Below are 15,437 nucleotides of genomic sequence, written 5' to 3' on the forward strand. Positions count from 1 at the left end.
GATTCTGATATATGAGATACGTATTCATAAATTGATGGTAAGTATTTATAATACCTAAAAAGTCACCAATGTAGGCTATACTCTAGATTCCTATATACATCTAAGCTTATTTAATTTTCAAATAAAGTAAAACGTATGACTGTCGTACTGTTATAAAAATGTACAATTTAATGTGAAAGAATTATATTAAGAATAAGCAAAAAGTGCCATCGGATTAAATTTAAATAATTAATTGTACTTGTTGATATTTAGTGCTGAAGTCTCTGCCTAACAAAAAATAAATAAAAGAAATTCAAATTATCCAGTCCCTCATCCTAATAATCCCTAAGTTTAAGATGCATTTCTGTATAATCTATTTAAAACAAATGATGTTTACTTAAAGTCTTTTTTAATCATACAATAATTTTTGGCTTTTGTTGCGTAAGCTAATGTTATTATGGCATCTACTTATTTTCGTCTAGCGTCAACAAGTGATAAAGCTTGATCTTTGACATTGATGCAAGATATTCATTGATGAAATACCATTATTGGATTTAATTTTACTTGTCAGTGTATTGAATGGACTGGACTAGTCATTTAAAAAGTTATTACAGTGACCATGTGTATTTTAAGATTTTTTACACGTGAAGCCTTTAGTGCACACAAAACTAAAGAAATACTTACTAAATTAAAACAAGTTGATCCGGACGTGATAGAACTGTCAACAGAAATCTGCTACCATGTGGAACTTGCTGAAGGTTGTGATTACCTTAACATTAACCAAATAAAGATATTACAGTGGCTCCTTAATTCTCCTCTCAAACCACACGCATTGAAGAATGAATCTGTCTATAAATTTGTAGGTGACAACCAGATCATAATTGAGATTGGACCAAGGTAAGTCGAAACAATTCAGGGAAAATTGAAAATAATAATAATTGTGTTTTTATTATGAGTATTAACTGCCTGCCTGAAAGTTACCTTAGTTGCTTTTTGAACTTTTTTAAACATTTCAGGTTCAACTTTTCAACAGCTGATTCCAGTAATTCAGTTCAGATTTGTAACAGTGTTGGTCTTCATGATGTTGTGCGCCTTGAAGTTTCCACTAGGTATCTCATTACTTTTAAACAATCCAAAAATGTTAGTAGAGAATTATTTGAAGGGTTGGCAGCCCCTATTCATGATAGAATGACACAGTGTATATATACAACAGAAAATTTGCCTCGACAAAGCTTCAATGAAGGTCTACCGAAGGACTTAGAGCCATGGTTTGTAGTGCCATTACAGGCTGAAGGTATGGCAGCTATGAAGAAAGTTAATAACAAATTAGGTAAGCCCCTAAAGAATTTTAAATATAAATTCATAAAGTCTATATTTATTTATTCATTCTATTTTACTTTTAGGACTGGCTTTTGATGAGTGGGATATGGAGTTTTATATGGACTTGTTTGTAAATAAATTAAAGAGAGATCCTACAAGTGTTGAATTATTTGATCTAGCACAAAGCAATAGTGAACACTCTCGTCATTGGTTCTTCAAGGTATTAAAAAACCATGTTTAAAAAATTTATAAACAAATGGAATGTAAATATTTATCTATATATCTATTTTAAATGTAATATTTTTAGGGCAAGATAATTTTAGATGGTAAAGAAATAAACGAATCTTTAATTGATATGGTTGCATCAACACAAGAAACATCAAACAAAAATAATGTGATTAAATTTGGTGACAACAGCAGGTTAGCATTCAACTTTGAAGAAACATAATATTTTTTTTTACAACAAATTAATATAAAACTTACTTACAGTGCTATCAATGGTTTTGTACACACAAAATTAAAGCCTATTGATGTGAAATCTCCTTCCCAAGTCATCGAGGATATGACTGAGTCTGACATAATATTTACTGCAGAGACTCATAACATGCCCACAGCAGTGGCACCATTTAGTGGAGCAACTACTGGAACAGGAGGGCGTATTAGGGATGTACAAGGAGTTGGTCGTGGTGGTCATACTGTTGCTGGAACTGCTGGATACAGTGTTGGCAATTTATTAATTCCAGGTTAATTTTGTGTACTTAAAAGTATTTTTAAAATTATATCTAATGGGAATTAAAAAATATAAAACAATTTTATTTTGGTTGGAACAGGATATGATTTGCCATGGGAAGAAAAGGAATGGAAATATCCAAATAACTTTGCAAGTCCTCTACAAATTATCATTGATGCAAGTAATGGAGCTTCGGACTATGGAAATAAATTTGGAGAACCTGTCATTTGTGGTATGTAAAAAAAAATCTTAACTAAGTTTGAATATACTTTATGTAAATTTATTGTTTTTTTTTTGCTATATTTAGTAGGTCAATTTAGCATTGCTGGCAAAGCTATAAAATTTAAACTATGATGGCAACTAGACATCATCATAAGTAACTGATACTACTTATACAAGTAACTTAAAGATTTTTGTAGCTAGAGTAAAAAAATGTATTATAATGTCTTAATCAATAAAAACTTTTTTTTTTTCAGGATTTGTACAATCATATGGTTTGAAAAATGGTGACAATGTGAGAGAAGAATTTGTCAAACCTATTATGTTCAGCGGAGGTATAGGTTATATGCCACATTCAATGATTAAAAAAGAGAAGCCTAGTAAAGGTACATAGTATAATTATCACATAAAAGTCTAATATTTATCTCTAATTACTTTTTATTTCATGTTAAGCCACTAATGTTAATTTAATACTAATTCTAACCTATTATTTTTCTGTTTATTTTGTTGATTACGAATTTCATAATTCTAACTTTATTTAAGTTATTGTAATTCAATGGTATTCATTGATTTATTTATACTTTGGTACCATTTCATTTAATGATATAATGAGTCAAGTACTCATTATATCATTAAATGAAATGGTACCATGTACAGAATAATTTGATCCATGTGGATCTAATTATTATGCATGTATTTGTTATTTTATAATAGGTTTATGATTTCTCTGGTTTCCTTTTAAAATAATTAAATAAATTTTTCAATGTATTTTTACTACTACTACTTTACTACTACTAGAACAAATTTAAAGTTAAATAAATTTATTTCAATAATTTATATGTTATTTCAGGCATGTTGTTGGTGAAAATTGGTGGTCCAGTCTACCGTATAGGTGTAGGTGGTGGAGCTGCTTCCTCAGTTGCCGTACAAGGTGGTGGTTCTAGGGACCATGCTCTTGATTTTGGAGCAGTCCAGAGAGGTAACTATAATTATGGAGATGTTTTATTGAATAATGGTAGTATTTCATCAACTATTAGAAAAAAATGTACAATAAGTAGATAATATCAATATAGATATATACTGATATTATAAATGCGCAAGTAACTTCATCTGTCTGTCTATTGCTCATTCAAGGCCAAACTACCAAAGCGAATTTGATGAATTTGGTATAAAGCAAGCTTGAACTCTGAGGAAGGACATAGGCTTACTTTTTATGCCCAAAAAGCTAACCACCAACCTCTAAAACGCGAGCGAAGTCGCGGGATGCAGCTATGATATGTATAAATATCGTTTACTTTAATTTATATAATTTTTTAAAAAACAGGTGATGCAGAAATGGGAAATCGTCTCAATAGAGTAGTTAGAGGATGCTTAGAGGCTGATATAAATCCTATTGAATGTGAGTATTATTTTTCATATTTCTCTTTTCAATTAATTGTCTGTTCATAAACTAATTTACTCTATTGTCTATAGCCATTCATGATCAAGGAGCCGGAGGTAATGGCAATGTATTAAAAGAATTGGTGGAACCTGAGGGTGCAGTGGTGTATACTAAAGAGTTTCAACTCGGAGACCCTACAATTACCACATTGGAACTTTGGGGCGCCGAATATCAAGAAAATAATGCTTTATTGTGTTCCAAAGAAAACAGGAATGTTCTAGAAGGTAGACTATGGAAATATTATATGAATAATTTCTGCTAGTACTATAAAATGGGATACCAAGTTTTAGATTTTAATTAATCGTTTTGGCCATACTGCTAGAAAAAACTTCAAATATAAATTTAAACTAAAACAAAAGAGCTCAGCGATGTCTAAATAATGATTTCTAATACTTCAATTATACATAATCATCTAAAATTTGTTAAGAGAATATATGGTGTTAAAATAATATGATTTGTTTATATATGTTCATAGAAATATGTCGCCGTGAAAGATGTCCAGTGTCATTCGTGGGGGAAGTTACTGGAGATGGTTACATGACCCTCGTGGAGGATGGCTACAATGAAATGTATTTAAGTAGATCAAACAGACTTAAACCAGATATTAAGGCAAAGTTACCCTACGATTTACATTTGGAGGCTGTTTTAGGTAAATTTCTTTAGGTTTTATTTATTGTAAATATTTCTTTTTATTGTATATACATTGTATTAATATTTTTTTTTAGGAAATATGCCTAGAAAAACATTTGATCTGAGACAAGACAAAAGAACTAAAGTTCCTCTATCGTTACCCGAAGATATAACCATTGAAAAAGCTCTTAATCGTGTATTGCGACTTGTCAATGTCGCTAGCAAGAGATATTTAACGAATAAGGTAGGTTAACAGTTCATAAGTACATATTTTGATTAATGTACTTTACAATCGTTCGAACGACCAAATTCATTTATTTTTTCAATTCCAATTGACATTCCATAACATTTCGATATATGTATTTTCCAACTGAGTCATAATATCTCAACAATATTTTTTGTTCACGTTAGGTGGACCGCTGCGTCACAGGGCTGGTGGCTCAGCAACAGTGTGTGGGACCTCTTCACACACCGCTCGCAGACTGCGCCATCATAGCGCTAGGTTTCCACGACCTCGTGGGCTCCGCCACATCCATCGGCACACAAAACATCAAAGGTCTCTTAGACCCCGCGGCCGGAGCCAGAATGTCTCTCGGAGAGGCTCTCACTAACTTGGTATGTAGTCTTTTAAATAAGAGATTTACTCGACTTCTGAAAGTTTTCTATCAAAAAACTTTCACAAGCAACACTGACCCAGAACTTATGTTTATATTTCTTAGATTGAAAGATTTTGTCCTTAGTCGTCTCTTTTGTCTAAACGAAGGAGACCTCTAATAGCCTCCGACGGGCCCTTTGAATTATTCCAATCGAAAAAGGAATAAAGATAAGTGAACCTTAGATTTACGAATTTCATGCGATTGACTAAAAGCTCAAATATATTGCACATTATAATACTACACCACTCCACTTAAGTATGTACTTTAATTTTGCTTCCAAAGTTTCGATAACAGTTTGTTTGACGTTAAAAACGTCATTTTTCGAAAATCAATAAAAAGTATCAAAGATTATTCAAGCGAGCAATATCTCGTCAATTCGATTTAAAGCGTCGCTCATTTGGCCCCCGTGCTCTCGGGGCTGGAGGAGTATACGCGGTGTGGTGGCGCAGGTGTTCGCGGGAGTGTCGGAGCTGGAGGACGTGAAGTGCTCCGGCAACTGGATGTGGGCGGGCAAGACGGGCGCGGAGGGCGCGTCGCTGGTGCTGGCGTGCGACGCGCTGTGCGCCGCCATGCGCCGCCTGGGCGTGGCCGTCGACGGCGGGAAGGACTCGCTGTCCATGTGCGCCGGCGTGCACGGCACCACGGGTGAGCGACCTGGCCTTTCGGGATTGCTTTTCTACCATATTTTTGACATTGCTGTAGAATTGTAACTAAAAATCGTAAGACAAACTTAAAACCACACGTCCTGTCGTAAATGTATAAACTTTTAGCACACCTAAAAAAATAATGGTATCTTCATTCATTAATATATATATTTTAATTGAACCCTTTGAAATTAAGCTTTTAATTTGCAAATCCTACTTTAGAGTTATATACAATTGTGTATAATATAGGTAAAATAATATAAATAAGCGAAAATAGGTAATACAATTCTAAATTAGAATTAATTAATCAAATATTCTTATCTTTACCTAAATAGGTAAAGATAAGAATATTTGTGTAACCTAACAGAGCAATATAGTCACACAAGTGACTCAGCTCTTAAAATGAGAATAAAAAAAAAAAATTAAAAAATCTACTGTACTTGAATCGTAATTCTCGATACTCTGTACAAAAAATGAACCAGCTAACAACAATAATAATTTATAACGATTTATTGAATGTTTTTTATAGTCCGATCACCGGGAACGCTAGTTGTATCCACGTACGCGCCGTGCCCTGACATTACAGTGAAGGTGGAACCCGCTTTGCTGACAGAAGGTTCGGCTCTTATACATGTACCGGTCGCTGCTGGAAAATATAGGTAATTTCATACCCTAATAACCCTATTTAGCAGTAGAGCTTTGTGCAAGCCTGTCTCGGTAGGTATCACCTACACATCACATATTCTACCGTTAAACAGCAATACATAGTATTGTGTTCCGGTTGTATGGGTGAGTGAGCTGGTGTAATTATGACACAAGGGACACCACATTTTAGTTGTAAGTAAGTACCCTTAAACCAATTTATATTTTTTTATTCTGATACAATAATTTGATTATAATATAATATATACTTAATATAATAAGTGTAGTCATTAGCAGCCTGTAAATTTCTCACTGCTGGGCTAGGGCCTCCTCTCCCTTTGAGGAGAAAGATTGGAGCATATTCCACCACGCTTCTCCAATGCGGTTTGGTGGAACACACATGTGGCAGAATTTCGTTGAAATTAGACACATGCAGGTTTCCTCACGATGTTTTCCGTCACCGCCGAGCACGAGATGAATTATAAACACAAATTAAGCACATGAAAATTCAGTGGTGCCTGCCTGGGTTTGAACCTGAAATCATCGGTTAAGTTGCACGCGTTCTAACCACTGGCTCATCTCGGCTCAAATACATGTGGTAGTGGTATATGTAATTTAACAGTGTATTTCTTTATCAATTATCAATTCATAAGACTTAAATGAATAATTTGATAGACAAGTAACGACATAGTTAATATATTTTTTTTTATATTAACATTTTGTGTATCTGTAATGCTCTCACGGTTCTAGTAAATGAAAAATTAAAGTAGATAAGTATTAATAATTAAAAAAAATATATGCAAATACCACTACTTAAGAGCGTAGTTTGTAAGCGTGGGAATTTATTTTAGAACACACACATAGGTACTTTCCAATAATAGAGTTGCATTGTGCAGTGTATCGTACGCATCCCGGAGACAATTAGTTGCTTGTTTTAGGTGCAACGAATAAATTAAATTTTCATTGCGCGTTCATAACGTAGGATTTATAAAAATACATTTAATTACGAGTAATGTATTATCTATAAGGTTGTCACTCGCAAACACAATTTTAAATTATTCGTTAGCATAGGGTGCGGTCAGAGTGCATTAAGATGCTTAATATACATTATGATTTTTATTGTTTCAACTGCATTCGTCTAACTAAAAAATGATTTATTTTTTTTTGGATATTTTAAGGTATACCGAATTAGGGCGTAAAGTACATAAATATTATAAATAAAAATAACGAAGGTAAATATTAATCAAATAATTTTTTTACAACAAAAAACTTTATTTTTTTAATATGTTCTATAATTTTCTTTACGTTTTCCCATGTCATTCTGAATTATATAGAAATTAAATAGATAGTAGCAATGATGAAAGAAGAAAATAATAACCGGTAAGTAATACTTACTTAGTTCTTCTGGTTTCTTGAAAAGTAAAAATTAACAATTGCATCAAACGACACTCGCGCCCCACCCTTATGCTAACTTATCTATGTGTGCGTAGACGTTTCGCGAAATCATAAGACTTGGCTCGAAATAAAAACTGACGTGCTCTCACCTTGGGCTCTGGGGAGGGGCTGAATTCTTGAATGAAAAAAATATTGACAGAAATGTCGAAGAATAAGTCAAAACCGTCAAATTATTTTCTCCATACTAAAAAGTATAGACGACGAATGCCAAAAAGTAAGCAATATTTAAATAAAAAATACTATAATATTGTGTGATATAATAGAAATTGAACATGGTGAACCTTTTATTTACACTTTTGTGTCCCCATTTAACCAAAAATACATGTATAAACTAGCAGCTAAATAGCTTAATAAATGTTAATAGAAAAGGTCGATTTCAGTGTTTGGAGTGATGTTGATGATGAATTTACTAAGATATTGATATATATTTTATAAATATCATGCGGTGAAACTTGAGATATATCTATTCAGATACTGAATGTATTTTTTTATCCATAATCAATGCTCCAGTTTTAAGATATTTTGAAAATAGTAAGCGCTATTTTGGCGATATCGAAGGACTGATATAATTTACTGGAATGGGTTGATATTTATATTGATGTGGGTTGATTAAAAAGGCATTTCATTTTAAATTTCTTTGGAAATATCTTATTTTGAACTGTAGCCTTTGAGTATTAAGTAAATTGATATGACTACGATTCTATTTATTTTGAAACGGTCAATAAATTAAGAAACTAAAATTCTCACAATTTGTTAATAAAAAGTTTATATTATGTGTCATTTATTTTACAGACTTGGAGGCTCATCTTTGGCTCAATGTTATAAACAGCTTGGTGAAAACCCACCAGATTTAGATAATCCTGAAATACTCAAAGCCCTATTCAAGGTCACGCAAAAATTGCTCAAAGGTAAAGAAATAAAAAGAACTTTATTGTAATTAATATTTACTCAGTTAAATTGTTTAGCCTAGTTATTTAATGTTATAACGTTTTTTTTTTTTTTCTAGAAAAAATATTGATTTCTGGCCACGACATCAGTGAAGGAGGTTTTATAACGACAGTCCTTGAAATGGGTATAGGTGGTATCCGCGGAATGGAATTAGATTTACTGGTTGAAAACAATGTATCTGCAATTGAAGGTCTATTTAATGAAGAACTTGGTATTGTCATTGAAGTAGCTCAGAATCATGTGGGTTACGTCTTAACAGAATATAAAAAGCAGGGTGTTTATTCCAAAGTAATTGGTAAAACTGGAAAGTATGGAATGGACTCTATGGTAAGCCTTATCTTATATATGTAAATAATGTATATCTAGTTGAGATTAAAAGATTTCGACGCCAATGGAATGATTACCATTTACCTTGGCACTTGGTATGTAGGTGTTGTTTATTGTAACTCACTATTATTTCTTTACTGTTCGACTGATCGCTATGGTATTTCCTAGACAAAGGCCGAAAAAAATGTTATGGATTTTCCTAGAATTTTAATTTGTTCCTGGAACCCGATCGCATCTACTAGGTCAAATCTAAACCAACCAAGAACCAATTATACACAGTATAAATCATCAAAATCGGTCCATCCGTTTAGGAGCAGTTCGGTGACTTTAGGTCATGACCAAAAGAATTACATATATAAATATAAAAAGATTTTGCACGCTTTGTGTTTAATAAATGATTATTAATTTTACAGATTAATGTGAAAGTTAATGGTCATGTGGTATTGGATACCAAATTAATAAATATATACAGAATGTGGGAGGAAACCAGCTATCAACTAGAGTGCTTACAGGCTAATTCAAGCTGTATCCAACAAGAATGGACAGGTATGGTCGTGTAAAATATATGTTTTAGAATTATAATTTATTTATCTCCACTTAAATGCAATTTATATCACTTGTTTCAGTATTTTTCTGTTTGATAGATTTAATCCAATCCTTAAATGGTATAGTAGTAGTGGCATGAAAGTAGTTGGGAAGAAAAAGACTAGTAAACCATAATTTTCTCCTAAATTAAATTTGTAGGAGCGTCGTCCCTCCGAGTTCCACCCTATTGTATATTATACAAATACCTGGCTACACCATACTTTTCCTCAGGAGAAGAGAAAGATTTAACCCAGCAGCATAACTCATATAACTATTTTTTTGTTTCTCGTAGGGCTCGCAACTCGTAAGGGTGTAAAATATAACGTTTCGTTTGACCCTTCAGCGGCCTTAATAAAGACAAGGAGCGTCAAAGTAGCTGTGTTACGCGAAGAAGGTAAAACAAAATGTTTCATTTTAATAACATTTATTTCAAATAGTTTTGTAAAGAAGTGTTATATTAATATTTAATTTATATTAATTTAGGTATAAACGGCGATCGTGAAATGATTGCCTCTCTGATGATGGCTAATTTCGACGTGTTTGATGTGACAATGAGTGATTTGCAATCCAAGAAAATTACTTTAGATGCTTTCCAGGGATTAGTTTTTCCTGGAGGCTTCAGCTATGCCGGTAAGTTCACTTTAAAACATGAAATTAATATTCATTAAACTTTCGGTTTATGAGGTTGCAATTTATCTGTTTACAAATATTATTGTTATAATTTTTTAATGTTGAAAACGATTCTCAATGTCAGAAAAGGTTGGAACTCAAAATGTTATCATGACTAAATACATATGTCAGTAGTTGTATAATAATTATTTCATATTTCAGATACTCTGGGATCGGCAAAGGGCTGGGCTGCTGGTATTCTTTTCTCGGAATCTCTAAGTGCACAGTTTGCAAACTTCAAAAGTAGAAGCAATACCTTTTCACTCGGAGTATGTAACGGTTGTCAGCTAATGGCGCTTCTGGGATGGATAGACACTGATGATAGTAAAAATCCAGGCAACAAAACTCAGATATTCCTTGATCACAACTTGTCTGAGAGGTTTGTAGCTAAAATTATGTAAACTTTGAGTTTTTAATTAATTTTAGATATTATTTGTATCTTTTAGGCTGTTATTTAATACTGTCTTGCCTGAGTTTATTCGACTTTTTTTTTAGGTTGGCTTAAGAAATTATTTTTAATATGAACGATTTGTTTAATTTTTAACTCTTAGATTATCATAAAATACTATTTTATTGTATATTCCATCCGATTTGCTAATAGCTCTGCTATATTGTTTACCAGTAATAATTATTGATTAATATATTTTTATTTACATTACAGCACTATTCCACTTAACTACTTATGTCCACTATAATTTCACTCCCTAATCACAAATCCATAGTTAAATAGCTTAGCTTAGCTCATTCAAACATTGGCCCAATTATGTCACTTCAATTCGATGTCAAACGTCGTTTATTACTTGTACATACAGTACACTTTACTATTTTTGTGATTTGAACAAACTGTAAATTATTGTATTACTAATAAAATGATTCTATATGGTTTATTTAACTGTACTATTATAGATTCGAATGCCGTTGGAGCGCCGTAAAGATCAACGAAAGAGTATCCGAGGAAGACGTTTGGTTCCGCGGTATGGGCGGCAGTGTCCTCGGAGTGTGGGTCGCGCACGGCGAGGGAAGGTTCACGGTGCCCGACCAGCTGATACTCGACAAGCTCCGGGCCAATAAACAAGTAGCCGTGCAGTATGTGGACGACAACGGGTCTCCCACTGAGATTTACCCCATGAATCCTAATGGTAGCCCTGGTACGTAAACGCTTAATACATATTATGCTTTTAGGAATAATTTTGTATAAAGAGAAACATTTTGAACAGAAACATACACTTGTCAGTATAATGTATAGGAGACGTAAAAATGAACCCAATCCTCTCCAACTTTTTAAAGTAGCCAATGAAGAATTTCTGTTTGGCTCCTTGGTCCATCATGAGATCAACTCAATGGTACCCAATTATTATAATGACATAAGAATTATGTAAACTTAGAAAGTTTGAAATCAATATTATAGCATTTAAACTAGGTTAAAATTAACTTCCTTTGTAAGTACCATTAGTTTAAAAGAATAGCAGCAATTCCCTGTTCCCTGTATTCTATTGAAGTATTTGAAAAAGGTGTGTGTATATAATACAAAAATTTACTGTTTATGTCGACAGATGGATTAGCGGGCGTGAGGTCTCCCGACGGGCGCCACCTGGCTATGATGCCGCACCCCGAGCGCTGCGTGCTGCGCTGGCAGTGCGCTGCTCCCCCGCCCCCCGCCGCCGCCGACGTTCACAGCCAGGCCTCGCCTTGGCTACGACTCTTCCAGAATGCATATACTTGGGCATCTCAACATTAAATTCAAGATTATATTATTATTTTAATGGATGTTTCATTCCTTTGATAACATATATGTTTTTCTCAGAAAAATGCATGTATGAAAATTTTAGAAATATTTTATGATATAAACATTCCATTCCATTCATAAAATTGTCTCGAATACAAGATTTTGATTACGTTCGTACTTTACTTTTATGTAGCAAAAAAGTGCCTTTTAGATTTACATGTTAATTTCAAGTGCCTCTTGAACTTGATCTTGGACCTGTTGAACTGTAAGGTGATAAACTATATGGATATATTTTTTGATATAGTATATATTTTAATGTATACGTTTTTACTGTTTTTTATTAGATTATAAGGAAAAATTTATTAAACATTTAAAATAAATAAAATACATTAAAATTATATGTTTACTTTTAATAAAATATTATACATTTCATTTAACTTTTTCTTTAAAACTATATAACTCCTTTTTAATTCAATCCTGTTTTATAAATAACTATAAATTTATTATTGTTTATAAAAATACACATGGAAATACAGGCAACGAAATTGTTTAAAATGAAGCATACATAAGCAGGTCAAAACAAGCATTGTAAGTCTTCAAGACCAGTCATACCCAGAACAGCTGTTTGAACTCTTCATAAGGCGCATTTTCATTGGTCGATAAGTCGGTAGTTAGCCCGATTGCGGGGAGTACCCGCATGCGAGCTAACAATCAATGAAATCCACTGGTCGATAACTCGGTCGATTAAACGTGTGCGGGTGATATCCGCATTCATATATTGATATTTATATATGCGTTATAGAAATCACCCGCACCTCGTATGCGCTCTGACGACCAGTGAAAACGATAAACTCTTTGCGGGCCCTATGGCATGTGTTACAGAAATCTCCCGCACACCGAATGCGGGCCTTATCGACCAATGAAAATGCGCCCTTACATAGCTATATTTAGGGCAAATCTATATAATATTCTTCAGTATAATGGTCAATAGGTCAGGATAGGAAACAAATGATGTAAAAGTTGGTTTGACAAATCATAATGCTCATAGACATTGGTACAGTTTAATATTTATGAAATTGAATATAACACATGTGATACACCAGATCAGTGTTATAAGTTTCTGAATTAAAATAATAAAAAAGATAGTTTCTAATATAATTATTGTGAATTAATTTTTTAAATGTCTTTTAGGATTATGGACAACCTGCTTAAAGACTAGGGCCTCAGTAAATCAAAACAAAAAAAATTTAATTAGGGGTCAAGCCTTTTGTAAACATGTAGGTATTCTTCTAACTCTCATTATTACTTAATTTTAAAAACAAACCAAGATCAGCAGGTTATTGTCTTGCGTTGTCTCATACTGCTTTTTGTTTTCTATCATAACAGTATTTAGCATGTTGACAAAAGTGGATTAAGACCGTAAATAGTATTAAGTGAAGGTAATTTGATTATTTTTAAGTCTTAAATACCTCAAGGCAACCCAAAACTCAAGAATATGGATGTATCATTTTTTAGATTACTTTATTTTTTTATATGAATTATATAGTCTGGGAGAAATTATGTTTCAACTCAGCTAAAATAATCATCTATTAATATTTTAAAAAATACTATAGTTACAAAATAGTAGTCAAGTAACATAATTTTATGAAACTGCAATTATTTTATTTACCCCTTTTTATCAGATGAGGGTTACAAATCTGGAACATTTTTTTCTAAATAATTATGTCTGACTTATTTAAAACTAATTATTACTTTATAGTTAGTGCAGTATAAATTTCCATTTTTTTCACACTCTTAATACTAAATCTCACCACTTTAATGTTAACTATCAAGGTTATGCAGGTTCTCTATACCTATTTGAACTATTGACAAAATGATATGGTTTTAAATAATTATTGTAATACCCATGGTTACACTAATGTTGTATATATTGTAAGATATAAAATGCCATTAGTGTCAGGTGACAGAGTTTGCTTACACCTGATAAACTAAATCTACTAAAAAGGCCATCTTATTGGTACATAATAACTTTTAGTATTATATTTTCTGTAGTATGATGGCATACTGCAGAACTGACTTCATAAAAAGTTGTACATGTGTAGATAACAACTTAGACAAAATTGTCTTATTGAAGGATTAACCATTACCATGTCGGTGATTTTATACCTACATGTTACATTTAGTTGATATATTTATTATATAAAGGGTTTCTTTTATTATTATATTGAAAACCTTAGTAGATGAAATGAAGTCATGATATATTCATAGCCATAATTTCTTGCAGAGTCTTACTTAAGTCTTTTCTACGGGATTTCTCTAATGCTTCACATAAAACAAAGAACCATCTTTGTTTATCCGCTCTAGACTCGAATATATTCATTAATTGTGAAGCCTTGGATGGCAAACTATTATAATTGGTATCAATTTCATCTATCTTACATTCCCGGATTTTAAGATTTCTTCCCAAGTCACGCCAAAAGCTTCCAATTTCTTCTATGATTGTTTCTCTAATTCTTAGCATTTTTTTTGGACTCATTGCACCAAAAGGATGATTTTGTAGACAGCTTTCTTTATTTTCTGTCATTTGTTGCTTAATAGATGTCATTGGTATATTCTCAATAACTAAAATGTAAATAATCAATGAAATCGGGACGCAACTAAACAAAATACAATAATAAAAATCAAATGGCTATATATAACTAAACGAGAATAAAAAATATAAAACTTACCATATTGATTAATATATCCTTTTGAAATATGATTTACTTCATAGTCACATATCCTTTCTAAAAGATCGTCATTGTTAATTCTACGAGCGATTTCTTTTAAAGGTCCGACATCATCTTCCGATAGAACATTCCTAATTTCTAATATGTTAATTAACTGCCCAATTGTATTAATTTGTTCAAATCTTCTATCAGAATCTATATCATCTTTATAGAATTCTTTTAATTTATTAAGTATATGAATATGGTTTTCACATTTACCTACATCAAACACAATTTGTTGCTTTAATTTCGTAAATTCTGATAAAGTCATTTTTATATAAAGATTTTCTTATATTATTTCCTACTTGTTTACGAAATTACGAATTGTTACGCTTACGATAATATTTTGACATTAGTTCTATTTTACGCTATAAATCTCTATATTTTACCTGAATTCATACTTAATTTCACATGTTCATTATATTTCAAATGTAATGAACTATTCAAATCTGTCTTTTGTGAGAATAATTGTAAGTAAAATAATATTCATATTTTAATATCAATGATTTTATATGAAAAGGTTTAAATTATAATTAATATTGCAATACAACACGACTGTTGAACGGAATGTATCAAAGTTCTTTTTGAATGGGGTTTTCCAAAATGGCACATTGACTTATTGTGTCATCTATAATATAGGAACAATACAATGTGCATTTTACATTTCGATGATTTTATTCGGCTGTGGTTCTAAAAGG

The 15,437-nt window shown here is 32.2% G+C and overlaps 2 protein-coding genes across 2 annotated transcripts; one reads left to right on the forward strand and one right to left on the reverse strand.

The window, feature by feature from the left end:
* Positions 1-477: 477 nt before the first annotated feature.
* LOC125063989 (phosphoribosylformylglycinamidine synthase) lies at positions 478-12,309 on the forward strand. The gene is made up of 23 exons (XM_047670750.1): positions 478-876; positions 996-1,309; positions 1,383-1,519; positions 1,607-1,719; positions 1,789-2,042; positions 2,130-2,261; positions 2,506-2,634; positions 3,099-3,227; positions 3,573-3,647; positions 3,722-3,913; positions 4,165-4,338; positions 4,415-4,563; positions 4,731-4,934; positions 5,425-5,620; positions 6,149-6,278; positions 8,509-8,624; positions 8,723-8,991; positions 9,405-9,537; positions 9,869-9,970; positions 10,060-10,206; positions 10,408-10,624; positions 11,152-11,393; positions 11,799-12,309. Exons 1-23 carry the CDS (start codon positions 599-601, stop codon positions 11,981-11,983), a joined length of 4,017 nt encoding a protein of 1,338 aa, XP_047526706.1. The 5' UTR covers positions 478-598; the 3' UTR covers positions 11,984-12,309.
* Positions 12,310-12,436: 127 nt separating this feature from the next.
* On the reverse strand, positions 12,437-15,082 carry LOC125063995 (fas-associated death domain protein-like). Its single transcript, XM_047670757.1, has 2 exons — positions 14,701-15,082; positions 12,437-14,593 (listed from the first exon to the last, which is right to left on the reverse strand). Exons 1-2 carry the CDS (start codon positions 15,008-15,010, stop codon positions 14,223-14,225), a joined length of 681 nt encoding a protein of 226 aa, XP_047526713.1. The 5' UTR covers positions 15,011-15,082; the 3' UTR covers positions 12,437-14,222.
* Positions 15,083-15,437: the final 355 nt, after the last annotated feature.

Source organism: Vanessa atalanta, chromosome 5 (genome assembly GCF_905147765.1).
Source record: "Vanessa atalanta chromosome 5, ilVanAtal1.2, whole genome shotgun sequence".
NCBI lineage: Eukaryota > Metazoa > Arthropoda > Insecta > Lepidoptera > Nymphalidae > Vanessa > Vanessa atalanta.